Source organism: Rhopilema esculentum, chromosome 13 (assembly GCF_057945365.1).
Source record: "Rhopilema esculentum isolate cy_ngs chromosome 13, ASM5794536v1, whole genome shotgun sequence".
Taxonomy (NCBI): Eukaryota; Metazoa; Cnidaria; class Scyphozoa; order Rhizostomeae; family Rhizostomatidae; genus Rhopilema; species Rhopilema esculentum.
In genome coordinates, this window is record NC_142827.1 from 2765965 (window position 1) to 2792421 (window position 26457).

The window sequence follows — 26457 nt, forward strand, 5'->3', positions numbered from 1 at the left end:
AAGACCCGTTTTCTTCAAGCCAAGTTGTCAATCCATTGTTTTGAATGTCAATTAAATGTTAAATCTAAATGTCAGTAGGCCTCTACTTCTTAAAATTTACTTTCCGTGTAGCCAGTCGAAACTTCATTGTAAATGTTTTATCGGATTATTTGTACGTGCTGACTTTCGAGATTATTTAACCAAGGTCGTGAATGCAGAATATCAGAGCCATAGTAGCCCTGCTAATGAAAAGACCAACAGCCACACAAAAAAGTGAGCCCGGCCACACAAAAAAGTGAGCCCGGCCACACAAAAAAGTGAGCCCGGCCACACAAAAAAGTGAGCCCGGCCACACAAAAAAGTGAGCCCGGTCACACAAAAAAGTGAGCCCGGTCACACAAAAAAGTGAGCCCGGTCACACAAAAAAGTGAGCCCGGCCACACAAAAAAGTGAGCCCGGCCACACAAAAAAGTGAGCCCGGCCACTGACTCCCTAAGACATGCGTTGTTTTCATATTGACTCATGTCTACATATATTGCCCGTCACTCTAGCAGGCCTAGTCAAATGAAATCAAGCGACGCGCTGACATATAAATTTTTGTATTTATCATTTCTTTTTGGATAGCATGATTGGACTGTAGTTCTAGATGAAAGGGGAAAGAGAAGGGTACTAGTTTCGAAAGCCCCCACCCCTGTCAGTGATTGATACATCTTATTCTTTCTCATTTCTTTTCCCCGGGTATCTATAAGGGCTCTTGTCAGAGATATCTTCCTAATTCCAACCTCGTAGCCTTCGAGAAAAACCTAAAAGCGAGGAAAACCTTCCAAAAATTGACACTATGCCCCACACACAGCACCGCCTTTTTTAAGAGAGTTCCGTCAAGAGCGGAACTGTTTTGATAGATCAACCTCCCCACTAATACCAATGCGATGCTCTTTTCTTAATTTCGTTTTTTTATTTGCCTTTGTTTTATGTCTTAGTATCTTGTTACTGTATAAAACAGATTTCCAGAACTTGAAGAAAAGACCCGGAAATTGCGCAAAATTTTCTTTTAAAGACGTCTTGCCACAATTAGATTATCTCTACCCGTAACATGCAATATTTAATTAAAACGTGACTATTTTACTCAAATTGGGTTCATACGTCACCCTATTGAGTTCCACCGGCTTCCACATCTATTCGGATTAACATCATCTTTGACTCGGAAACGGGATATATTTGTCCTTTTTTCTAGCGATTATTTCATTATTTGTGATTCCTTCCGCTCCTTTAATAAGGAAAAATTTGTTATCACCTTGTACTGTTTAGCTGAAATCTAATTTTTTTAGAAAAGAAAAAATTTAAAAACGAAAGGACGGAAACAAATGCTTTTGAAACACGCGATTCGTGTAGTTTTTTAATAGTTCGTACTTTGATGAAAACATGTTATACTACGCTATTTTTTATAAGAAACTGACTATAAGAAACGAGTACTGGATGGTCAGAAAAAATTAAGAAACCTGAGTACTCGAAGCAAAAAAATTAAGAAATTATTAAATCGTGAAAAAACTGAGAACAACGAAATTTTGTAAAATCCAAGAACATGATTGCCCTATTGGCCTAGAACTCAAGACACAAGGGATACAAATATACTTCCCACATCTAAATACAGCATCAGAACAGAAGCGAATCTCTTGACGTGATAAAAAAGGTCACAAACATTTCATAACATCATTCATGACATCATAATTAAGAAACTCTTAAGAAGCAATAAGTATTGAAATTTCCAGAACATTAAGAAACTGAAGTATTCAACATCTACTGTTGTTTCTTACTAAAAAAATGAGACTTTGATGTTTGGGACTTTGATTAAGGACTCTTTTTACTAAAATGAATAGATTGATTGTTGTCATTCATTGTGGCAGGATTATTCGTGAAAATAAATGGATTTATTATTTTATTTTTCAAACAATTTACAAACATCACCGTGGTATTTTGAGAATGAAATTTTGAGTTCTGGAAGGCAAGAAACGATGCAGAAACCCGTAGAGTTTGTTGTTATTTATTACTGCTGAGAATAAGGACATTGTCAATAAGAATCGTTTCTCAGGTTAGAAATTTTATAAGAAGTGTTTTCCTGTGTATTTGTTTGAGGTTTATGAATCAATTGAATAACTGTTTCTAAGATTTAATGTTAGGTGAAGTGTATACCACTGGAAGACTAGGTCTGCGTCACAGCATTTTGGTCACTGTACACGGGATTTTTTAAAGGAATTGCCTATAATGAAAGTGGAACTCGAGTAGGCAAACTAAAGACATTGCTAGTACTGGAGCATTGCTAGGCATTGCTAGTACTGAGCATTGCTAGGCATAGCTAGTACTGGAGCATTGCTAGGCATTGCTAGAGATTTGAAGCATTCAAAACCGCAGAAACTAATTTGATTAAATCTGACAAGCTTTCTTACTCTTAATTTTTTAATTAAAAGATGAAGATTCTTAAAATTATTATTTTATATGTATGAACAACGCAAACAGCATTAATCGTAAATTGTTTTCAATTATTCATTTTTATTTGGTCTTCAGACTTTTTTACGGCTCTTTATTAACTCGTTCAAATTTTTATTTCAAAGAATAATTAAAAAGTTAAGGGGTTTGTAAGGAATTTTAAGTAATCAAATTTTGCCGTTAGTTAAGCCGAATTTTCAATACTGAGCCTCAGCCGAAAGTTGCTTATAGAAGTGTGTGTTTGACTGTTAAATTTTGTGTGCCTTGGTGTGGTTCTCTGAAGGCTCAATGTAGCAAATCTAGATAATCATAGTGAGCAGAACCAATATATTTATAAGGTATTTCCTTTTTTTAATGTGACCCTGACCAACCATTGTATTCTGTTTAAGTATTGTCAGCATTATTATTATGCCATTCTTTTCTGGACAATCAACTAACCATTTTACAATATGAATTTCAGGCGCCGGTGCAGCCAATAAGCCTCAACTGACAGGCACTAAACCATGGCTAAACAAGACGCTCTCAAGCCCCCTTAGTTCATCAGGAATAAAACCTGTAACTGCAAAATCACCATTATCAGCTACAACGGCTGATGCAGACAATACTCAGGTGAGTGGGTATTTACCAAATGCAAGTATTTTAGCCATATTCGTAGAACGGCAGTAGCTTCTAGCTTAGTTTGTATAGGCTGATAGCATTTCAAGTTAATAGCAACTAGTTTTCAAGTTTATTACATAACATTGAAGGATTTGAGTAAAGCCCGGGAGGGGGGGGGGGGTTACTCCCGCATGATGTAAGAAATCTCAAAAAGTGATAATAAACTCCAGTGAAATCGCGAATGAGTTCCGGAAGAAATTCTAAAGAATCTAACGAGAATTTCAAAATTCTAAAAAACTCAAAATAAGAAAATGATTAGTTGTTGTGGAGAAAAGAAGCCATGAAAAAGCCTTTTTGGAAGTTCTTTAGTAATGAGTCCTTAAGCTAAACAGTATCCACGTCAATGACAGCTGTTCGTAATTCTACCGCATTTGATAGGCCGGACTGTTTTGGTTGTCTTCTTCGGAAAACTTCTGTTTGTCGTGATTTTTGCAAATCTGTCTATGTTGTTAATTAAAGTTTTCTTGCCTAGCCACATGTTTTAGGTAATGAAAGCTAAAGATCGTTCTTGTGCAAGTCTGTGATTTCGTTGTTGAAGCCACATTGGGTGATTGGATGAAAAAAAAACTTTCTAGAGTTTGTCGAGAACAAGATTTTATACCAATGAAACGTTATATGAAAGACTTTAGTCTGCCTACATTTTGATTTAAACATTGAACAATTTTCGAACTCAGACCAAACGATCTTCAGTTCTGTTATTTGTAACTGGGTTCTTCAAAAAATTAATTTGAACTTGAAAATTTGCAATCGAAGGTTTGTTGTTGGTTAAATGGTATATTCGGTTTCTTTTTAGGTTGATGGATTAAACTCAAAAATCAGCAAACTGCAGCTGGAAGTGAATAAGATTCCAAAACTAGAAGAAGAAAGAAGAAAACTTGAGCTGGAAGTGAACTACTGGAAGGAATACGTCACAAATGCGAATTCAATGAAAAGGTCGGGAAGCAAAATGGACACCGAGAAAGCTCTCAACGAAGCACGAATACAGGTTATCGACTTGCAAGACAAGATGAACGAGTTTGAGAAGGAAAAACGCACTTTATCACTAAAAGTTAACGAACAAGAGAAAAAACTTCGCGAACAAACTACAAAGTTGGAAGAAGCAAATAATATGATTAATAAGTACATTGTTAATATTAGTGATCTGAAAATGCAACTCGTCCAAAGAAAAGATAGCAGAGGCGATAATAGAGACAAGACAGATGGTCCACCGGCCACGGATGTGAAGCCTTTAAGCTCCATTCCTGAGGAAAGGGGACTTGGTGCCTTGAGTCCGACAAGTGATACCTCTTCAGAAAGGGGGGAAACTAGTGACTTAGAAAACAAGTTTATTAATTTAAGGGAGAAAATGAAACGTATTGAGAAAGAACTGTTTTTCAAGTCAAAGGAGTTGGAAAAGGCGAACGAGAGTAGATCAAAAGTTGCCAAATATACAAGGACATTGTTACAAGAGTTAGAAGCTAAACTGAACGATACGCAACGAAAAATGTTGGAAGCTAGCGAAAGATTGAGCGATACTACAATGGAATTGGAGATGGAGCGAGAAAGGCGGCGTAGACTCGAATCGGAAATTGAGCAACAAAGCCTTAGTAGACACAGTAGCGTATCGTCTTCGTTAAGCGAGCAGAATAGCATTGATATTCCTGGCGAAACGGTGCCGCAGAACGACACTGAAGTAAGCAATCGTTATGTTGATTATTATCGATCCCGGTTTCGAGAGGCAGAGGGTACGCTTTTAGAGAAGGACAAAAAACTTAGTGAATCTCAAACCAAGTTTAGGGAACTCGAAGCTAAATATAGAAATGTCTTAAAACAATGTCGTTCGCTCGATGATATTCAAGTCAAACTTTCTGACGCTACCCACAAGTTGAGTGATAGACAATTGAAAATTCACGAACTGACTCGAGAGGTCGAAAAGTTACGTGGTTACGAGCGCGGTTACGATCGGAAGTCGAAAGAGCTGCAATTATCGACAGATAAAGTAAAGGATTTGGAAGAACAATTGAGCGATCTACGAAAGAGATTTACTGTGCAAGAAAAAGAATTAGAAGGGTTTAAAATAAGAGAAGTTGTAATGAAAGAGAGGCTAACAGCCTTTGAGGAAGAGAGCTCTGATGAGGAGGAGGAAGACGATGACGCTGGTGAGGATGATGCCGAGGCTAGACTTGAGAGGAGCATCGAGGCTAAAGCGAGAGTAGAAAAGACGATCGATCTCGAAGGTCAGGTGAGGTTATTAAGCAACGAAAATACTGAATTGACAGAGACATTGTACAACCTTGAGAGCAAGCTGAAGGCGTATGAAGAAGAGAATGCAGGGAGACCTGTTTTGGACGCCGGGGAAAAGCAAGGGGCTGAGACCCAGGAGTTGGAAAATAACGAACTTCGGGAGCGTGTAAAAGAGCTCGAAGCGAAGTTGATAAAAGAAGAAGATGGTTATTATTCGGCTATATCCGAAATGAAAGAAAAACATAAGAGTGAATTGAATACAATAAGAAGTAACACCAGGCAAGACATGACACAGTTTGCTAAGTTAAAAGAGGAGCACGAGCTTCTGAAAAACGAAATCAACACGAAAATGCTTGTCGAATCGAAAGATAGCGAGGAAAAAAGTAAACTGATCGAAAATGTCACGGAGTTAAAACAGCAGGTTGAGGATACAGGAAAGAGGCTCTCAGAGCAGGAAAGTAGACTCGTGTCTGGAGAAGAAAGGATTAGAAATTTAGAAGCAGAAAATAGAGACTTGATTTCGGAAATTGGAAATAAAAACATTCTTGTTGTCGAATTAACTGAGAAAACTAAGGACACTGAATCTGCACTCGTTTCAAAGAGTGATACAGCAGAACAGTTGCAAAAGTTACACCTTGAAAAGGATGACTTGTTAAAAAGCCTTGAAAAGGATAATGCAAAATTACGTGAAGATTTCGCTGCTATGGAAAATGCCATGTTGTTTGCGTCAGGAAAGAAGTACGAGGCTGAAGCACAGGGACGAGATGGCGAGATCAAGGAAGAGGGCTCGGAAATGCTGGATACAGGTATCGGATTGAGGGTAGAGTTGAATAACTTGAGGGACATGTTAATGAAATCACAAAGCTTAAAAATGGAGTACAAAAACCAACTTGAAGAGGCTGCAAGGAAATATCTGGAGAGTGAGCAAAGAGTTATAGAGCTAGCTGAAAACCTGGACTCGCGATCAGGTATTATCACCAAAGCTTTTTTGTTATAGACTCTTTGGTGTTTAGAACAGGACGGTGCTAAATCGCTACAGTTGCCTGATGATGCAAAAAGCATGCATCTCAGAATGGCGTCCTAGAGCCGCCCTGTTCTACGCAGCCAATCGTATACCTCTGCCTATACAATTGGTTTTTATTTGACTTGTCAACGTGGTTTCTTTAGAGGAATATTTCCTTAATCAAGGAGCATTGTAAATTTATTGAAAATGTTCACTTTTGTTGGTTACAGGGCCCGCGCCACGGGGGGTGAGGACAGGGGGCCATAGCATCGCCACTTTTTCGCTAAAATAGAAAATTAAAAGCAACCATTTAGATAAACCATTAGATAACATTAACAACAAATACATTGAATCAAAGTCCACAGGAAAAACAGCGTCAGCAAAATGTTTTTGGCAATTGGGGCTAAGGGGGGGGGGGGAGTGTGGTGGCGTAGTAAGAGGAAACTTTCTTTAGATTGCTGGCTCCTTCAGTTTAGGATCAGCTGGGCGGACCCTGCGTTACATGTATCAGTTAGGAATGATTTGTCTTTTTCATAATCAGCAATAACCAGATTGTGCAAAACTCTATAATGACGACATGTTTCGGATAATTGGCAGAGCCCGGTCGTCCTTCCATCTAGCAGTTTTGGAGTCAATCTACATAAAAACGAAAAAGCCGCCATTGTGTAGACAAAAGGAGTTCGTTTTCTCTCTTGGACTCCATTGGTAATTTTTCTTTAGGCTCGCGGCACTGATTGGTCAACTATACCGGTCTTGTGCTTGCGTTTTTCTGATTGGCCTATTTCGATCCACAACTGGGTATATATTTTTCCATCGTGTTTTTTCGGAACCTATTCTGACGTTTTATGCTCTGAGGAGTGTCAGACGAAAAAGCTTTAAGTATGTTGTAAAATGTTTGCTTTTTTCAAAGCCATTTTCAAATTCTGTACCGCAAAAAAATTGTTCAGAATACGATGTCAAAACACTTTTTTGGTATTTGCCTTTTAGTATTGTATCCAATATCGAGCAAAACTTGTGGTAGGTTTGTGAGTTGGTAATTATTTGATAGACAATACAACCGGATGCTCCCCAAATTATTGTTGACGTTGATTTGTTTGCACAACAGCAAATCACATTTATATTTCTTTATTATAAATATCAGCCTGAAATGCAAGGGTGCCTTGCCGAAAGTGTTTCGCTTAGAATTTCAGTAAACCGCAGAGCCATTTTAATGTATTGCCCTTTCATTTGAAACTTCAAAGATTTTATTTTCCTCTTGCTTTGGCATTTTTACGGCAGTTTGATAGACAAATTTCCAATCGATGCCTCTTGCAGACAACCAAAATCAGAGAATCTAATTTTAAGCCAGAGTCCAGAGGCCACATACAGCCCAACTTGATATCAAATGGTCAAAAGCAGTCAAATGATAGCGTAATTAACTTTTTTTCATGCAAAAGTACTGGTACCCCAGAAAATCACCTATCCTTTATGAACATCTAAAGATTTGCAAACAACTTTTTGTTGGTACAAAAATTAAAAATGGCTTTGAAAAATGCAAACTCCTTACACTTTTCGTCTGACACTTCAGCTTTTAAATTCTGTCAGAGAAAAATCCGAGGAAAAATCTTAGCTTTTTTCAAAGACATTTTTAAACTAAAGAATTATTGAGAGAAGCATAAACTGTTAGCTACAGTTTTCATTATTACCTGCGTGTATTATAACCCATCACAGTTTTTTCGCAAAGGAATTTCAATTAAATTCAAAGGTATTTAAAGGTGATAACTTTAAAAATCATTGTTTTGCACTTTTAGAATAGTTAACTTCTCAAGATCTAGCAGTAATTTCAACTCTCTTTTCCATATGTATGTATGTAATGATTCTCAAAACCTAAATAAGCTCTCCATACCTTGAAATACTCGTCCTCACCGTTTGCATCGCGTCTTCCGCCCCTCGCGAACAATTTAGAAATAGCGGTTTATTGGAAACTTTAATTTCATGTCTTTCAGGCATTTGTTTACATTCAGTTTCGTCCTATGGCCCGCATTGAATGCAAAACTAGGCCGGTTTTGGTTCGCTGGCTTTTTGATCTAGACTTTCTTGAATTTCTTAATAAACCTCAAAAGAAATCGTCAAATTATTGAGTTTTTTATTGCTGTAGGATTCTTGTACCATGATCTTTGATTTTGCTAAAAAGTCTTTATTGAATCACCTCCTTGCGTAGTTTAACTTCCTGCAAATTATCCTTCTTCTGCGGCGTTCACCGTTTTTCACTGGGTTTATTTTGGATCATAATAGGGAGTATTTTAGCATATTATTTTTTGAAGAAAAAAAGGAGGAGTATATCTCGCGGCTCAGCAACTTACGTGCTTTTACAAGCAAATATGCATTTTTCTTCAGGGTTAGAGAAAGGCCTAAAAGAGGAAGTGATGGCGATTCAAATAAAAATGGAAGCCATGCGAAAACAGCTGATCGAGTCACAAGATCTCCTACAATCGAAATCGATCGAACTTGAAAAGGAGCGAAGCAACATTTCACATCTGGTAGACGTGACAAGTGCATACATCAAGGAATTAGAGAATTCTTTGTCGGAGAGTCGTGAAAAGAACATGGAGCTTCAGAGTATAGTCGAAGAATCAAAGAACAACAACGGGCGAAGAATGCCCCCTGAAGGAATCGCAGAAAAGGACCGGTACGATAGTTTGTCAGATCAGTCGGATATTGAAGTTTCGACGAAGGAGAAGCAAATCGAACTCGAAAGAGACCGTTTACTTTCGGAAAATCAACACTTGAACGCAAGGATCTTAGAACTTGAATCAGAGATATCGTGTCTTAACAGGAAATTCGAAGACGAAACACGCGAAATAAAAGAATTTGATGCCAAGCAGCTACAGTTAGCCTACACAGAAAAAGGTTTTGACGAGAAAGATAGTTGTCCTTATGATCTGAGTCAAGAAGACCAAGCTCTCCCTGAGAGGTAAAATTTCGTTTTTGCATCTGTTCATTTCTTTCTCTTTTAAATGTCTTCTTTTGCGTGTACTTATTGCTTTCTAGGTTCTCCCCCTATTGTTTCATTGTTTCTGCCACAGCAAATTGGACTTTGCGATATAGTCACATATGAAAAGTTTTTCCAAAAAAGAATTTTCCTTTCGTTCCTATATAGAAACCTGAAATTGGAATTGCTCTACGATCACCCAATGCGTGTTTGCAATATCCTTGTTTTATTAAGCAAAATTTTACGTTGAGACTTGGTAAAGTGAACACGATAGGTTATCACAAATTTGACAAAACCTATTGCAAAATTTAAGATCGTTCTTTCAGAGTTGATCAATCAAGTGAAATTAGGAAAGTGAGTGATTTCGAGTGATTTTGAGTGATTCCGGGGTGATATTGAGTCGGCGACTGTTTCGGCTTGTATAAGCTTACTTTTGCCAAAAAACTTTTGGTACCACAAAATTTGAAAATAGCACAAAATTTTCTGCTTACCTTTGGACATTATCCTATGTTAATACTCTGACGAGCGTCGGACGAAAAGTACTTTAGTATGACGTGTTCCCGCCTTTCCGTGCTTACTTTTTCCCGCTCAAAGAGAAGTCCGGTTTTATCCCAAGCATTTTGGCTACTCAGTTAAAATATATTCTTCTGTGTGACTTAATACGGGGATAGCTCTTGTGTACAAGTTAATTTTTATTCGTATTGCCTATTTTTACAATTCTTTCTTAAGGATAAATAAATCTGTTTGACTTAAAAAGATTCATGATTGCTTGGCTTTTCTATCTATACGGTGGTACAAATAATCAGTCAAGGTGCTTATGACTGGAAATCATGCTGGCTTGAAATGTGATATATTTTCAAATGGAAGCAGCACAGTTTGCTTGCGATGATGGCCTTTGGAAATTCATTATCGTTTACAATAATGCTACTTGTATAGCGCTGTTTAGGCCCACAGTACAGTTTTTGTAGCCCTTGGGCGAAAGCTCTGAACGAGGTCCCTATTGAAGGTAACTAAGAAATGAGGAGTCTGGAACATACCACCCCCTTAGTTTGGCTAAAAATATTTCGCAGGATAGCGAGATAAATGATATTGTTCTAACTTTCATGCAGTCAAGCACGAGTAGTTTTCTGCCATTTTAGCCACATTCGCATTGCTTTTTTGCGAATACACCGCATTGTTGTTCAGTAGGCTCTCTCCAATTCATGTTTTTCGAGTTTTTTATATCTAGCAAGATTGCTGAGTTGTGAGAGTTTTTGGAGGTGGTCGCCTCCACCCCAGAAAGTCCAAATGTTAATTTAGTATTTGTTTACAGAAGTGATTCAATTTATCTGTTTTTTGTTTTGTTTTTGGAAAGCCCCCATCTAAGGTGGGTGGCCTGCACCTAGCTCCGCCTTTGGCGAATCACATGTAATCGCAGGGCCTTCGACGAAGTTGTCATGTCATGTTTCTCTCAGTTTTTGCCGTTTCACCAAGTTATTGTCAGTTCCTTCGAGAACCTCAACAGTTATGTGCTCGATGTTTTGATTGGTTTATTTCGATTCACAGTGGCGGATTTGAGGGGGGCAGCTAGGGGCAGTTGCCCCTCCCTCACCAAGTTGAAGTCTGGCGCCCCTTTTGTGCGCCCCTTTTGAAGAATAGAAGTCAGTTGACAAGGTTTTTTGAGACCTATCGGTTATTTTACTTCAAGGATAACCTCAAAGTTAACTTGTTTATTCCGAAAATCGATCATGTTTTGCTAGAAAAGTCATGCATTGGAAGACAACAAAGGCTATCCATAAAGTTGTGTTCTTTAATAACCGCCTTCATTCAAACATTGTTCAATTTCTTGCACTTAAAAGCTGTCCAATCTTCATGTCATAATCAAACCAAATAGAACCATAGAGCAAAAATATGATAGAATATTTGTCTATTGCGCCTAGGATCTTTGTTTCTCAGTCGATGTTGTAGATATTCTAGACCAGGGGTGTAGAGGGGCTGAGCCCCCCTTGTTAATGCATGAAATTGGCAAATTCCTACTTTTGCTTTTTTTTTGCAACATTTTATGCAAGAGCCCCCTTATTATTTTGATAACACTACACCACTGTTCTAGACCCATTGTCAAGGCGCATCTCTGCAATATCATAGCTGCAAAACTTTTTCTAACGCCCACCATAGTGACCACCTTCATCAAACCCTGAACGACCAATCTTAACTTTTGCAATAATACCGTACTATTGATTTTTGGGGTCTCCAATTGAAAATTAACCCAAAAGCACCATATTTCTGGGCCCTCAAAATTCGATTTCCCGGTAAGGAAAAAGCATTCAAGCCACTTTTGCAGAGTGCACTAGCAGAGATGGAGCCGCTATGGCGAAGAAGCGAACGTTTAGCTGGAAAATTTGTCTATTAAGAGAGCAATTTTCTTAAGAGCCCTTCAGTCATGCTCAGACTATATATCATTGTGTTGGCATAATTGTTGTGAATATTTCCTTAAAAAGTGAATAGAGAGCTTTCTGTCAGTAGTTGGGGTCGAAAAATTGTTGTTTTATATACAGAGTACTCGTGTCACCAATTTTTAACCGCAGGCCCGTCGGAATGTAAAGGTCTTACGCTGTATTGCGCAGACTTATGCGAGAGGATTTCATGTGAGAAACGAAGAAATGAGATCTTGTTCTTTGCTTACATTCTTGTTATCGTGCTAATCAGAAAGCCCCTATTTACAAAATCTCATGATATTTATACTACCGGCATACAATAGATTAATTAATGATTGACATAAAACTAAACGAGGTACAAATGAAACCGAGGTTATACAATATAAGAAATATCCTGTTACAGGAACCGGGGGGGGGGGCTGGAGCCCCTCCAATAATTGTCAAACTGTTGTATGTTTCCTTTATAACAGTGTACTGAATGAGAAGGAAAACAATGGGCAGCCCCACCAATATGAATTTCGTTCCGACGGCACTGAAGCGCCCCCACTACCAACTGTCCCTCCTTCAAATTTTCTCTTGAAGTTTTCGATCAACGTTCTGACGTTTTATACTCTGAAGTGTGTCAGATGAAAAGCTTTAGCATATCATGAAATGTTTGCTTTGTCAAGGCATTTTTAAGTCCTGCACCGCCAAAAACTGATTACAACTTGAAACACTCTTGGCTTACGATGCCCGGAGGCAAGGCGGAGGAGCCTCTCAAGTTGGCGCCCCGTTGTTTACATTCGGCAAGAAAAACTTCGTTAAACTCAGCGTGACTGTCCAATTTTAGCTGTTATTTTGATGCCAATATGCCAGTCAACACCCAGTAGTTAGGTGCTGTCTGGTCAATGTTTTGATTTCACAATTCGATTACTGTTAGGCCAGTGTTAATCTACCGCTCAACCTTTGTCCTGTTTAATATATTGTCAGGGCATTTGTATGTATTATTTGATGGAGAGAAGGATGTATGGCAAGATTGTTCCCGCAAAACTTCATATTACAGCTTTATCTTCTTTCGTAATTATGTATGCCTTTGGGAAGAGGTTTTTTGGCTGAAAGTATCACACGTTGTTCTTCTTTAACTAACTTCGTACAAACTGCTGATGTCGAAAGAAGATATTGACTTTAATTGACGGGAAGATCTTGATCTTCAGTTCCTTTTTGCCAATAAACATTACGAGAAAAGAGAGTCGTCTTTACAACTATTGCCTGTTACGATATAATAATGCTGCGACAGGGGAAGAGAATCGCAAGTGACTCCTCTTCGGAGCTTGATTTCATTTTTGCCAGGAGAAAGTATGGTTGTTGGACGCGAGAAACCCAAAGGTGAAGGACGTGGCATTTTACTTGCCAGTGAATTTCATTCATTTCTATTGTAAACGCTATAAATACAATTCGAATAAGCATTCTCAATCGTTCCAAAATTCGGCGCTAATGCAGTTTCGCACCTCTTGGACATTGATCCTTACCCAAACCCTATCCTTATGCATGGAACCACACGCTGAGAGGTGCGAAACTGCAATAGCCCCCAATATTGTCCTATGGCGGAAGTTCCACGCCATTTGACCGACTGCGATACATTGTACCCTGAAGCACAGTTTTCGTTCACACGCACACACACAAGTTTCAGGGAGTTTTACTTTCCTTTGACCAGATCTTGAAAATGTTTGATTCTACAAGCAATTGTAGATTTTTCAAGCGGTTATTTCTGTAGTAATTTGTAACGTTTTTGTATTTTCATCGTGCGTGTTCGACAACGTTATCCACTTGACTTTGCCTAACCTTGCTTTGATCGTGAAGTGAGTTGTGCTTTTTAAAAGAGTTATGAAAGATGCGATCTACTAAGGGATGAAAAACTGAGAAGGTGGAACCGTGACTCGTTATCGATGCAGAACGTGCAATGTGTGTTTTTCGAACAGCACCTTCCTTATCTGACTGTCACGCATCTTCTTGCCTCAAACGTTTAATTTAGTCCCCTATCTGTTTAAGCCCTCGTCTCCAATACGCCCCTTCTACTTTCCAAGCAAAACTTGAATTAAATACCCTCTTTATTACGCCCCCGCCGTTCAGTGTAAAACCTCCATCCAATTCGATCTCAGAAAACGTTGAAGCTGAAAAAGTTAATTAGTTTGATAAAGGTAAAGTTCTATCTTGGTTTGATTTAGCCAAAATTTACTGAAACCGAATTCCAACAGAGGATTTGCAAAAGCGAAGATCTCAGTCCAAATAAAGATCACAACAGAATTTTCTATGATCTCCAATATTTGCTTGTGAGTTGTACTTTATTGTTAATGAATCCCCCATTTATGCAAGCAAACCCTCTTTTTCAATTAAAGTTATATTTCAGCAAGGACGCGGGTAATCCCTGAAAGTCGCTGTTTAAATACACTAGTTTCTTAACCATTGAACATAGTAACCAATGATGTGATTTTGTTATAGGCCGGCTGGCGTTGGACGAAACAGGGAAAGCCAAAGTTCTGAAGACAGAGATAAAGAACAGGTTGATAGAGTGCAAGAACTCCAGACTGAACTTGAACAGGCAAGGGAAAGACACGATGAAGAGATAAAAATGAAGGAAGAGTCCCATGCCAAACTGATTGAAGAGCTTCGAGATGATATGGAGAAATCTTTAGCAGTGAGTAATTTTATTGTTATAGGAATAAACTGCGTCATACAAATTTTTGACATATTTGTCAGTTGTGGAACGTAATGCAACAATTAAACAATTGATAACAAGGCCTCCACAACAGAGGCACAAAAACAGTCTCTTCTCTGGAACTACCACATTTTTCAAAGAAACAGTTCTAAAAGCTTTGATGATCAAAATACCCCCAATTTCTATTGCTTGGCAAGCACTTTTTGGTTAAACACACCTTGTTCTCTGGCTCATAACAATTTAATAGGTCCTGGTTGATTTTCAAGGACCACTTTTGAATATATATACAGTTCGAATACTGATTTCCAACACTACCGGTCATTTCTTCCATAAATTTGCAAACATTGGTTTGCATTGCTTAAAAACACGTAGGTTCGTGTACTGGCTTGCTGGAATTCTCAATAGAAGCTATATTTCCGCTTAATATTTTCCTGGATTAGGAATTGAGACAGCAACAGATCACCTATTTCCCCTCAAAACAGTACGAAGAGTATTCGACGATCCGCTTTTCTGTGCTGCGAACCAGTGTGATAGGGAGTTTCAATTTGAAAATATGGAAATCTATTGCCGTAAAGGCCGGGTTACACGATCACTTTTTACCATCACTTTTTTCGATATTGGACCAACATGCTGAAAAGTGATCGTGTAACATACTGAAATTGTCCATTTTCGCTGCAGAATTTAATGCGCTTATCTGCTGTTAATCCTTAATCATTGGAAATTTTACTCTGAACGAAAGCAGAGTAAAATCGAGTTCATCACTTTTTTTCAAAGGGGCCGACAAATTCTTACGTCACATGATGTTTTGATGAGAAGGGAACGGCCTAGAGTTTCGAGAAAAGAAGAAAAATACGCGAATTGTGCTCAGAAACAAAATTATTAGGAGAAATCGAAAATGAATAATGATTTGGAGTAAATCGAGGAGCAGCCAATTACAGAAAAATAAATGCAGTTTAATAAAGTACACTCATTTTTTATAAGAAACCATCCTCGACTGGGAGTACCCCAGTTCCTTAAGGTTCACAAAATATGATGATCTTATGTCTCCATATAGCTAAACATTTTATAAAGGATTTGACCGTGATTACTGACTGAGGGTGACGAGTTTCTGATGATGAAAACATACCTGACCGTTGAACAGAGCCTTTAGACTCGGTGTCTTGAGGCTATATCGTTGCAGACGCCGCAACTAAGGATGCTTTCAAATTACCCCACCCTAAAAACAGTCTTCGATCCATGTTCCCACGTTTCATACTCTGAAGAGTGGCAGGCGAAAAGCTGTTGTAACATGTTTCAAAATGTTTGCTCTTTTCAAACAATTTTAAAGCTCTGTACCGCGCGAAAATTGTTTAACAAAATACATTTAGATTCTAGAGACAACTCAATGCAATCCTTGTTGCGATTCTTACACGAAGTATTTTCGCGAACACTTAATTAACAAAATATCAGTGAATCACCGCTCTGGTTATACTTTCTGTCCTTTTTTTCTCTTTGGTTGATTTATCTAGGCTTTGATGATGTGCTCCAGGAGCAGCCACTACAGATAATTTCGATACAGATAGCTTACAAAATATGACTGTTTTTGTTATTGTTGATACAGCCAAAGTTACATTTTTGTAAGGAAATTTATTTCTGAAGTTGAATATAAGCAGTTTCAGAATATATTCAGAAACTAAATCAATGCGCTTTCAAAGTTATCAGTGGTACATAGATTTCATGTACGTGTGTTTGTTTAGAACTTTTATTTCGTTATTTTGCATAGGATACTATCAAAGCAATCAACAGCTCGATGAACGGTCAAAATACGAATGGTCTGGACGAAAGGATTCTCGAATTGGAGAGAGAAAAAGAAGAATTGAGAGTTCGGTACGAAAACGAACTAGAAGCTGAAAAGGTAAGTGGATTTTACATCCCATTTTTGCCATGTTTATGGTTTGATATTTTTCTTCTCAGGTTATTACTTACTAAAATTGTGTATATACTTAATTTCAATACTGTATTCATCTGATTGTAAACTGTCTTGGTTGGTACGCAACCTTCAGACCCCCAAAAATCAGTATGGAGTTTTCTGGTTTGAAAGATTAAGATTAAGTCTCTTTGAAATCCTTTAATGGTCAGGAATGTGTCAAATTTTCAAGTAGTAGCTAAAGGCCGTACTTTTCCGAATTAAACCATCTAAATCACCCAGAAAAAGCTCTTACTTTCGAAGATGCATAGGTACAATAACAATGCTATAGCACAAATAAAACAGAGTTGTTTTCTGTCTGTTTTTTGTGTGGTATGACGTGAATCAGTGTGCATTGTTTTCTTTATGTCTATAGGAAGCGCATCAAGCCGAGATGGAGGAGACAATCCGGGATATGCTTACTGTCACCGAAGTGTTCAAATCAGGAAAGTACAATGAAAAGGAAGACCAAGAGGTCAGTATCTGATTCGGAGAAACTGCATGTATTCGAACTATTGCGTCCCCCGTCTTTGTAATAAAAACCTTGTGCGATGGCCTATAGTGTGCATGCATGTCCACATGACTACGTGGACGGGGGATTGCCCAGTCACTCAAAAGTTTTCAGCTGTTTGTATCCATAGCAATTTTGTTCTGAAATTTATCTTTATTACTACACTAGAATGACTATGCTACTCAAATAGCTGTGTTGTTAAGAGGAATGGTACAACAAACATTGCTTAATTGGTCATGAAATGACATTCCCCTGAGTTGACTTCAAGAGCATATTTTTGTATATGTTAGTTGGTATTTCCTTGGTTCATTGTAGGATGGACATGGACATACCAGCCAGAGAAGCAGTCGAAGAAGTTCGGTTGTATCAACTGACGGCCTGGAAGAAGAGAGAAGAGAATTTGAGAAGAAGATGGCCCAGAAGGAGAAAGAATACGAAAAAGCGGTGGAGAGCGTGAAGAAAGATATGTTGACGGTAATCGAAGCAATGCAGCACGGCGGTGCATCTGCTGCGATTTTGGAGTTAACCAACAGGAACCAAAACATTCAGAAGGAGTTAGATGCTGGCCTAGCAGAATTCGAAATCGAGCGAGAGGATTTGAAGATGAAAATCGAGAGGCTGGAATCGAATAATTTCTTTGGCTTAAGGAGGAATGAAGAAATGGGGACGAAAATATTTCAGATGCAAACGGAATTAGAAGAGATGGAAAGAAAGCATAGACTAGAGCTTGAAGTGTATAAGGATAAAGAAAATTCGGATGCGATATTGGAGCTCGTGAAGGTCAATGAAGATTTAGAAAAGAAAATAAAAGTCTTGGAGGTTGAATTACATGACATTACAGAGAAACATCTAGAAGAAATGGAGCTTCTTACTATGAAAGTTCAGGAAGAAAAGAGAGTGGCGATCTGTGAAATGACTGACACTGTTTTGAGTCTCGAAGGGGTTATTGACGAAATGAAAGATAGACATGACATTGATATCAAAGAGTTTGAAGAACGAAGTCGAGAGGAAAAACTTGATGCTGTAGAAGAGATTCAAAAAAGAATTGAAGAACTCGAGATATTGCTGTCGCAAACTTCTGATGAATATGAAGAAAGAATTGGTTCAATCACGGAGGAACATGATAGGGAGATGCAGGAACTGAGAGAAGAGCTGGAAGCAAAGGTAGAATATTATAAGACTATTGGTGGAGAAAGACAGAACGTAGGGAAGACTAATGGGCATGGCGGAGATAGTGAACTTGAAGAGAGATGCAAGGAGTTGGAGATGCAATATAGTGAGGCTGAGAAGGCCTGGCAGTTAAAAGTGAAGGAGATGAATGTTGAATTCGTGAAGGAAACAGAAGCAAAACAGCAGGATTTTAACAATCAGATCAACGAAATTCGGAGTGAGTATGAAGAAAAACTGAAATCTTGTATCAAAGAGAGTGCTAGGCGACACAGTGTCAGCAGTCGGAAAACAGAGTCACAAAAGAACAAGGAGTTGTCATCAAGAGTTGTGGAACTAGAATTAGCGCTTGAGGAGCAGCAAAAACAATACCTAGCGGAAACTGAAGACTATAAGCAGATAGTGAACAATTTCCAAGCTCTTGTTTCAGAATTACGGTCAGGGCAACCAGAGACTGTGGTAGAGAGCAGTGAGAAGGAAGTAGGATCAGAAACAGCTTCAATTTCGCAAGACGAATCAAAGATGGCTAGGGTACAAGCATTGGAAAATCAGATTCAAGGGTATGAGAAGCGAATTGACTATTATAGAAAAAAAGCAGAGAGAGACGAAGAGGATGAGAATTCCCGAGTCAGTGAACTTCAAGAGGAGGTCCATGGGCTGCGGGAGGAGATGAAAGAACTCACTGAGAGGCATGGATCCGAGTCTGCAAAAGTGCCAGGTATGTTGGTCTGTCTGTTTATTTGTCTATTTTTCGGCAATTGATTTGGCAATGTTGTGAACTTGTCTGCACTTAGGATCTTTGTAGACATGCCTGTAAAATGGTAGGGCTCGTTTTGCGGGCAGTTTTTTACCAAAAGAAAATTTTTGAATTTAGAGAAAAATGACCCATCATTTCTCTCCATTATTAACAATTTCTCAGGACAGTGTCTCAAGAAGGTGAAATTCTTAGGGCACATTGGAAATGGCTGCAGATTAGCATGTACCTGCACATAGAAGTCCTTGCCATCTGTGCCAAAACAGCATTCTCAAAAAATCTACTAATTTAGTGGCTCCCTGTAGAATAAATTTTTTTGAAATGCTGATTCAGATCTACGAGCTCCCATGTCTGATATTGCGATAATAACTAAACAAAATTGTTTGTTTTCTCTCTCTTCAGAAACTGAAACGAAACCGGTGCTGCGAAGGCGCTCCGAAACCTCGGATGCTGCAGAGAGAGTCGCCAGTGCTCGACAACAAAGGCAGAAGAGATGGTCGGATCTTCATTTGACTGACATGGTGTTCACGAACGATGGCGTGGAGCCCAAAAAGTCAACTAGAGAGAGAGAACCGTGGAAAAGATGGTCAGATCTACAGCTCAGGCAAGATCCAAAGTTGTTGTCCCAAATCAAGGTCAGCTTATATTTCTGTCTTATTTAAACTGTATGACGTAACATGTGGTCTCGGCAAGTACTTTGCAACTCATCCTTAAAAGTACCATGGTGTTTAACTGTTATGAGATTTGGCTGAATTTTCGTTGTATATGAACCTCGTTGTCTATAAAGACAATTTTTTGTATTTGTATTTGTTTCTACCTAGCTTTCGAGGTAGGTTTACGACACTGAGAAGCCTTGTGATAGGTGAAGGGGTTTAAGAAAACGGGTAAAGAAATAGGTATTCCATCCCTTTCGTGTGTTGGCCCGGAACAATTGTCTGTACGTATGAATTATATACTAGGATCACCTTTATCGTTAGTAGCTAAGTTTATATCTCTTCATTAATATTAATGTTTCTATTTGTCCAGCAGAAAGATGATGGGACAAAATCTGGATCGGTCGCCAATCGCAAAAAGTTGTGGGAAAACCCAGGCAGCGGTGAATCGAGAAAGCCCCAGCGCCCCCTGTCAAGTATCCGTCCTTAAGGTTAGTTTTTGTACCCCCTTTAGCTCACCGACATTAAAAAGAACTCTTATTATCTTATTCTGGCTAAAGAATCCTATTGATAGATCTTTCAGTCAGAGGGAAGCCAGTCCAAACGATCTAACATATTGTTTATGCACGATTTCAGGACACCTGGTATGTGTTTTTAATGTTTGGCAATCCTTGATCAAGATGGAACATTTGGCCTAACTTTTAATTGCTCTCCACTTGTTGGTTGGAATGTTAGTCGTTTGCACATATGCCTGACATTGCTGGATAATATCTTTTATGCTTACCTTGAGCTGCATGGCTCTGATGCCTCGCGGGCACAAATGTTGGTCTAAATCTCAGGTAAAGTGTCCGGTCATTCGCTCGCTAAATGTCACAAATCACCGAAAATGTCACACCAAAATTCAGGCTACATGTTAAGCTACACGTTGGATCGTTTGCATCGACCCTAAAACGAACATTATTGGTAATTTTTTGCTTAAATTCACCCTTCGATGAACTTTTTATGGAACAATTATGTGACTGGATTCTCTAATATTGGTCTTGGTATTCCAAATGAGTTTAAATTGCATTGATTAATTTTCTGTCCGCAGGAAGTCACCTTTGGTTCGACAAGGCGGTGTAGAAGATGCGAAATTGTCCAGTATCTGGATTTGGTTCCTTGGATTAGATGCGTTGAGGTGTCTTTTGTTTTTGGCAAAAAAGATAAACAGTCTCGTAGACTGAAGTGCAATGTATTTAGAAGGAGCTTGCCGTCTAACGGGCGGGCTGCTGTATGTTCTTTAAACGCTCGTGTTTAGTCATTCTGCCTAGAGAAAGCCTTGAGTTATCCTTCTGTGATCCTAAATACACTGAAAATTTAATTTGATATATCAAGATTGCATCTTTGCTTTATAGACTTTTAGACGCTCTCATTCGTTTGCTAACGTAGTGTTTTAAGACAATCATCTTTTCGAAGATATTTCACTGCCCTTAATTGCACCGCCCCCGGCAAAGCTCAATTCATCTTACAAGTTTCAGTACGATTTAAGGTTGTATCTAGTTTTCGTGGCATTATAACTTGTAAAATGAACATTTATACGATGATTCTCTAAGGCCTGTAGACCAGTTTTGTTGCCACACAGCAAGAATATACATAATCATTATCTGGATTTCCAACATCTAATCTAACAACTATTGAAATCTGTGTTTTAACCTAGAATATCCTATAAATGTTTGGAGTTAAGCAATCATTCTTAGTCACAGTTTCAGTGCAGTTGTCCATATTGTGTTTTTTGCCTTAGATCCCAAATCTTGCTTATTTAGTTGAGTTTTCATTCAACTAGGGAACCCAGGTTCCTTTTAATTTCCCGTAATGGATGCGTCACAATATTGACGCGGTGCTCCATTTCTGGATTCCCACATCCTTAAATTTTCAACCTTCAGTGCATCCAAACGTAAATCGGTTATATATTTATAGATACAAGTGCTTAACTTCCTGTATCACAAGGGAGAAACAGTATGCTATGCCCTCTATGGTACGAGCACCGAGATGCGTGTTACAACAACGTTGTTTTTATCTTCCGAACGTTCTTTTTTCCGCCATATAAACTCGAGAAAAAAGCAATCTTTATACCCAGTATTTAATAGAATGTTGTTAAGAAATATTTGCGAGCGATAAAGTTGTATCGTATCTTTTATTCCTGAAAGTTTTTCTTATAAGGATGGTGTTTGTTTCATAACAGCGAATTGAGTTAATTTATGTATTAGAAATTCCTTGCCATTTTTATCCGCAAATTATTGTGAGAATCTAGGATTATACGTCATTGGAAATATATGTTTGTTCTTGGTGTTGCTCTCTTTTGTTTTTACCACCATTGCTAGTTTCAAGGCTATGGTGTTAAGACATTGTTGTCAACTTAGCTATGTACCCCACAATTTTCTAGAGTTGGAACTGGAAAATGGAACAGATACAATGGAAATGTGTAATTTTTCACTGTTTTGATAAAAAATTGCTCACATTGGAAGGTTTAATTTATTCGACCATGCATCTTGTAAACTGCTTTATTTCAAGAAAAAAAACACTTAAGCTCAAAAGACTAGGAAAGCAGCTTTTTATTCCGTGATAGCTTGAAAATATTTTAGTTAGAAAACAACACTTGTTGCAGTTACATCGGCGTAATGCTATTCCGTGATGATAAACATGGTCAATTTAAAAGTTCCTTGCAATGTTGAGAAAATGTAAATGAATACCCATTTTTTAATCAACACATGTAAAGAGTGTGAGTGCTACAGAATTTCCAAACACAAGATTCGAGCGTCTATAGAAAAGTGAATGCGAGAGTAAAAAAATCTTGTGATTCCACCTTCTCCATGGGGCACATCTTGGTACCAGTTCTTTAGATGGGGCACGTGTTGGACCAGACAAGGAGGATTCCTTTTCCCTGTTTTCTTTTTTAAGGAGGATTCCTTTTCCCTGTTTTCTTATTTAAGGAGAATTCCTTTTTCCCTGTTTTCTTATTTAAATCTTGAGTTTATGTTCTCGCACGGTCTAAAACAGGCCCGTAGTAAAGGGGTGGACTGGGGGTGGCACTGTTAACCCTGGAGCAAGAGAATACCAACTGTCTGCCACCCCGAGAATTTTGTCTCTAAATTTTTAATGGGGCTTTTTCGTCGTTTTCATTGGATTGCCAAGGCAACTTCAGTAAAGCTATTACTGACGGAAGGAAAATTGCTTATTACTGGGGTCTCTTAAGATGAAGTATTTTAGATGGTGTCTAGCGCTCAATAAAACTTTCGCTGCTATGCAAAAACTTGAAAAAGAATTTTCTGAAACATCTGCCTGCAGCAGGTCTGGCGAGCTTGCCACCCGTACGCCCAAGGCCTGGCTACGGGTAAAATGATGCTTAGTGACTTGTCTAAAAAGATACCTTTACAGTTTGGCAGCAACAACCGGAACATCAACAACAACAGCTTGGTGCCTACGGGCGAAAACGTAGTGGACAGCGCGGGTACCTGTGGAGATGTTGAGGAGTTTGTAAAGAAAACAAGGACGCACTTTAGATTAAACAGTTAAAAAGGTTGGTAAGAAAACCCAACTTCATATTTGCCTGATATTCTCTATTTTATCTCGCCTTAGCTTAAGGTAATTTTTCCCCAAGACATTTTACCCGCTAGGACCCTACATCTGGAACGAACATGTAACAATGAATTTGCCATAATTTAGAGACACCTTCTCATAACACTAGAGAAAAATTTATTAAGTGGTCCTTTTCAATGTTTTCTTTATTCAGATCAACAGAGGCAGTGTTTCATCATGGCAGACCAATCTGTTTTCTTGCTCGCAATACTTTCAATCCTAGTAGCCACTTTTCTTGGAAGCTGCTTTGGCAAAGACGTTGCACCAGGCATATCCGATCGTAAGTTGCATTATTTGCACATTTTATATATATTGCGGCAAAAAGAAAAAACTAACTTGTTTTCACTGCTGATTACTTATAATCAAAGAAAAACACTTGTAACACAAACAATATGCTTCTCTCTACCTCTCACCATGATATAGCCAGGCAAAAAAAGTTCTAAATTAAATGCAAAAGTTTTCATATTTAGCCAAGATATATACAATTTTTTAAAAACATGTATCAAATTTTTAAATGAAGTTATGAAAATATATGCTATGATCAACTTTGTTTGTGTGTATGGAACATGCCAGTTGTAAGTTGCAATGCTGGGTTCCATGCTTAAAGGCATTGAGTCATGATAAAATGGATTGGGTATACCTAAGTGCCAAAATCCGCTGAGTCATGATTTTCATGACTGCGATGCTATTGGTTGACCTGGATCTGGTCACATGAACTCACCTCGTACTGATTGACAAAACAATTTTCATCAATAGCAAGTTGTCAACAACAGATGCAAATATCACATGAAACAGCAGCGATCACGCCAAAACCAAATGACCACCTATAGAGAAGGCCTATTTACCATGACTCAATGCCTTTAAAGTGACAGTTGTAAGTTGCAATGCTAGGTTCCACTTTTTCGGGCAAATGGGATCTGGGCACTCCTCTTGTGCACATTAGCTAGCGATGGCCCTGACTCTTTATTGTGTTTTTAATGACTGAAATATATAATTTTAAAGACATAATTGTGGATGGGCTCTGGGCCTTGCTTTTGTCCTTGCCTTGCTAGAAAATGACCTAATTTGACATTTTTTCCTTCAAGCACGGTCAGTTTTTGAGAACTAAAAAGTATGCCTTTTAAGGTTAGACGTAAAAAGGTTTTTTGAAGTGCCTAGAAGTATATCATCCATTTTAAGACATTGGGTATTTTTCTTTCTCAATAATACATTTACTCTTTTTTACATGTTATGTAGGTACTTATTTTAAGTCTTGACATGAAAACTAACCACTGACCTTTTCCCTGCTATACTTTTGAGAAACAATATCTTCATTTTAGACCTATACTGTGAAGGTTGCGTGGCAACAGTAACAGGTAAATATGATAATTCAAGAAACCTCATCCTTATTTCATCCAATCTTGAAAAACTGAATTCCTATATAATTCTGTCATTTATGTTATTTATACAAAAATAAGTGACTTTTCATGTTATTATTTTGTGTGATAATATTGCTTTGTATGTCATATATTGATCTAAAATTCTATAGGTTTTGTTTTTGGTAGGGTTAAAAAGCATTTATATACTATAGTTGAGAAACTTATGAAGATGACTGTTAATTGCTCTGCTATATAGTAATGAATGCATGCAGAACTTTGCATGCTTTGGTGTATAGAACAGGATGGTTTCAAAGTTGCATCTCTGATAAACAGTGAAGTCTTTCTGGTCATATCTGTTAAAATGTGTAAATTTAGTCAATTTATAATTTGCATCTTTAAGACCTTTTATAGCTTGCTGCCTTTATAAAGCATCAGGATTATCTGTAGCTACAGATTTAAATTGATTCCAAAACAGACCTATATTATTTGCTGCTAAAGAGTTTGCTACTTTAGTTAATGAAAACCCAGCTTTTAATGTTTATATCTCAAGGCATTTACAATGTCAAACACAGACAAAAATTTGACAGTTTATTTCATTTTAAACACAGAATTAGCCAAGATGACAAGCAAGAAGTCTTCAGACCCTAGAGATCTTATCATCACTGAAGCACTTGAGAATATATGCAAGCCTTATAACTTTGTGAACTATGATTTCTCACCCCCAAAGACAGTGAAAGCCTGCCAGCTACTTCTAGGTATGTGTATGTTTCAGGTCTTTTTGTAAAGAAACACCCTCAATTATCTTGCAAAGTCTTTGAGAATATATGTCAATACAGATAGAGTATACTATAAAAAGTCAAAGATTGAGCAGTTACCATTTTTTCGTCAGCTTACTCCTTTGCCTTTGATTTTGCAGATCTCTGTTTGCCTAGCACATTTCCTTGAATTTTGGTCTTTGAACTTTATGTTGTGTCTCCTGTATGAGAGATGCATCTCTGCAAATTTCATTTCTGTAAAAGGTTCATTCAGTTGACTTTGAAAAGGTCACCCCATTGTCAAAAAGGCCTAGTGTATTATAAATATTTGGTTATTGAAGGCATGGATGTGAAATTTGATTTAATAATGTAAACAATCCTTTAAATGTTTGTCTGACTGCTTCACCATAATTTTGAATGTGTTCTACTTAACTCTCTTCCCCTTTCTCAAATCACAATTTGCTGAAGTTAGGGTTATTTGATAAGAAAACTATATAACAAATGTATTTAGTCAGTGTATCCTCATAGCATATGAAAGGAAAAACGTTTTTGAGCTATCTTTGACAATGCTATTGATTTTACTAATTAGAATTTGTTTGATTTGCCAGAGAGACACGAAGAAGAAATAGAAACTGCACTTGCAAAGAAATCAAAGGATTTAGAAAAAGAAATATGCTTTGGTATCAGCAAAGCATGTGTGAATGTAGACAGGTCAAAGAAACCTTCAAACCATGGAGATGTTGATTTGACTATGAATGGAAAAGATGGCAAAGTGGAGAAAGTTTTTGATGTTGATCCCAAAACTGGTAAAGCAACAAAATCAAAAGAGGGTTCTGGTAAAGAACCAGAAACATTGTCAAAAAAGGATAGAAAAAGTAAAAAGGTGAAAAAAGAAGGAAAACTTAAAAATGACAAAAAGAATGATGCAGATGCTCTTGATTACTTTCAGCTTGATATGAATGATCCAAACTCTGTGAATAAAGTTATGGCACAGATTAAGCAGGCAACTCAGGAGCACACTAATAAGTTTTATATGGAACAAGAGCTGAAAGAGATGGAAAAAGAAGAAAAAGAAGAGCAACAGAGTAAAGATGAATTATGAGACAAAGAAATGATTTTTTAGATTGAAAGTAGTTTTTACCCTTTTTGAAAAGTTAACATTTTTCACCTAAAGCAAATAGCTCTGTATTACAGGTATTGGGGAAAATATATAATTTTTTCATCCATGCTTTTTTGTTTAAAAAAAAGTCAGTTTCACTCGTCTCAATAACAA

At 37.8% G+C, this 26457-nt stretch overlaps 2 protein-coding genes across 6 annotated transcripts in view; both read left to right on the plus strand.

Moving 5' to 3' along the window:
• LOC135692193 (uncharacterized) overlaps positions 1–22704 on the plus strand; it is a 38030-nt gene extending 15326 nt beyond the window's left edge. For 2 of the 3 annotated variants that reach the window (XM_065210263.2, XM_065210261.2), the window contains exons 5-14: positions 2924–3072; positions 3914–6311; positions 8723–9299; positions 14210–14405; positions 16189–16320; positions 16748–16846; positions 17198–18767; positions 19206–19438; positions 19830–19947; positions 20547–22704. In XM_065210263.2, coding sequence (XP_065066335.2) covers positions 2924–3072; positions 3914–6311; positions 8723–9299; positions 14210–14405; positions 16189–16320; positions 16748–16846; positions 17198–18767; positions 19206–19438; positions 19830–19946 — 5471 coding nt within the window. In that variant the 3' untranslated portion in view covers position 19947; positions 20547–22704. The remainder of the gene's footprint in view (positions 1–2923; positions 3073–3913; positions 6312–8722; positions 9300–14209; positions 14406–16188; positions 16321–16747; positions 16847–17197; positions 18768–19205; positions 19439–19829; positions 19948–20546) is intronic. The other variant, XM_065210262.2, reaches the window with a different exon arrangement.
• Positions 22705–22861: 157 nt separating this feature from the next.
• On the plus strand, positions 22862–26457 carry LOC135692197 (uncharacterized). 3 transcript variants are annotated; one of them, XM_065210268.2, is made up of 5 exons: positions 22863–23012; positions 23226–23351; positions 24391–24426; positions 25038–25184; positions 25793–26457. In XM_065210268.2, the coding sequence occupies exons 2-5, from the start codon at positions 23249–23251 to the stop codon at positions 26284–26286; spliced, it is 780 nt and encodes a 259-aa protein (XP_065066340.2). In that variant the 5' UTR covers positions 22863–23012; positions 23226–23248; the 3' UTR covers positions 26287–26457. The 3 variants fall into 3 exon arrangements, with proteins under 3 accessions (XP_065066342.2, XP_065066340.2, XP_065066341.2); XM_065210269.2 differs by having other exon boundaries at positions 22901–23016; XM_065210270.2 differs by lacking the exon at positions 24391–24426 and having other exon boundaries at positions 22862–23012.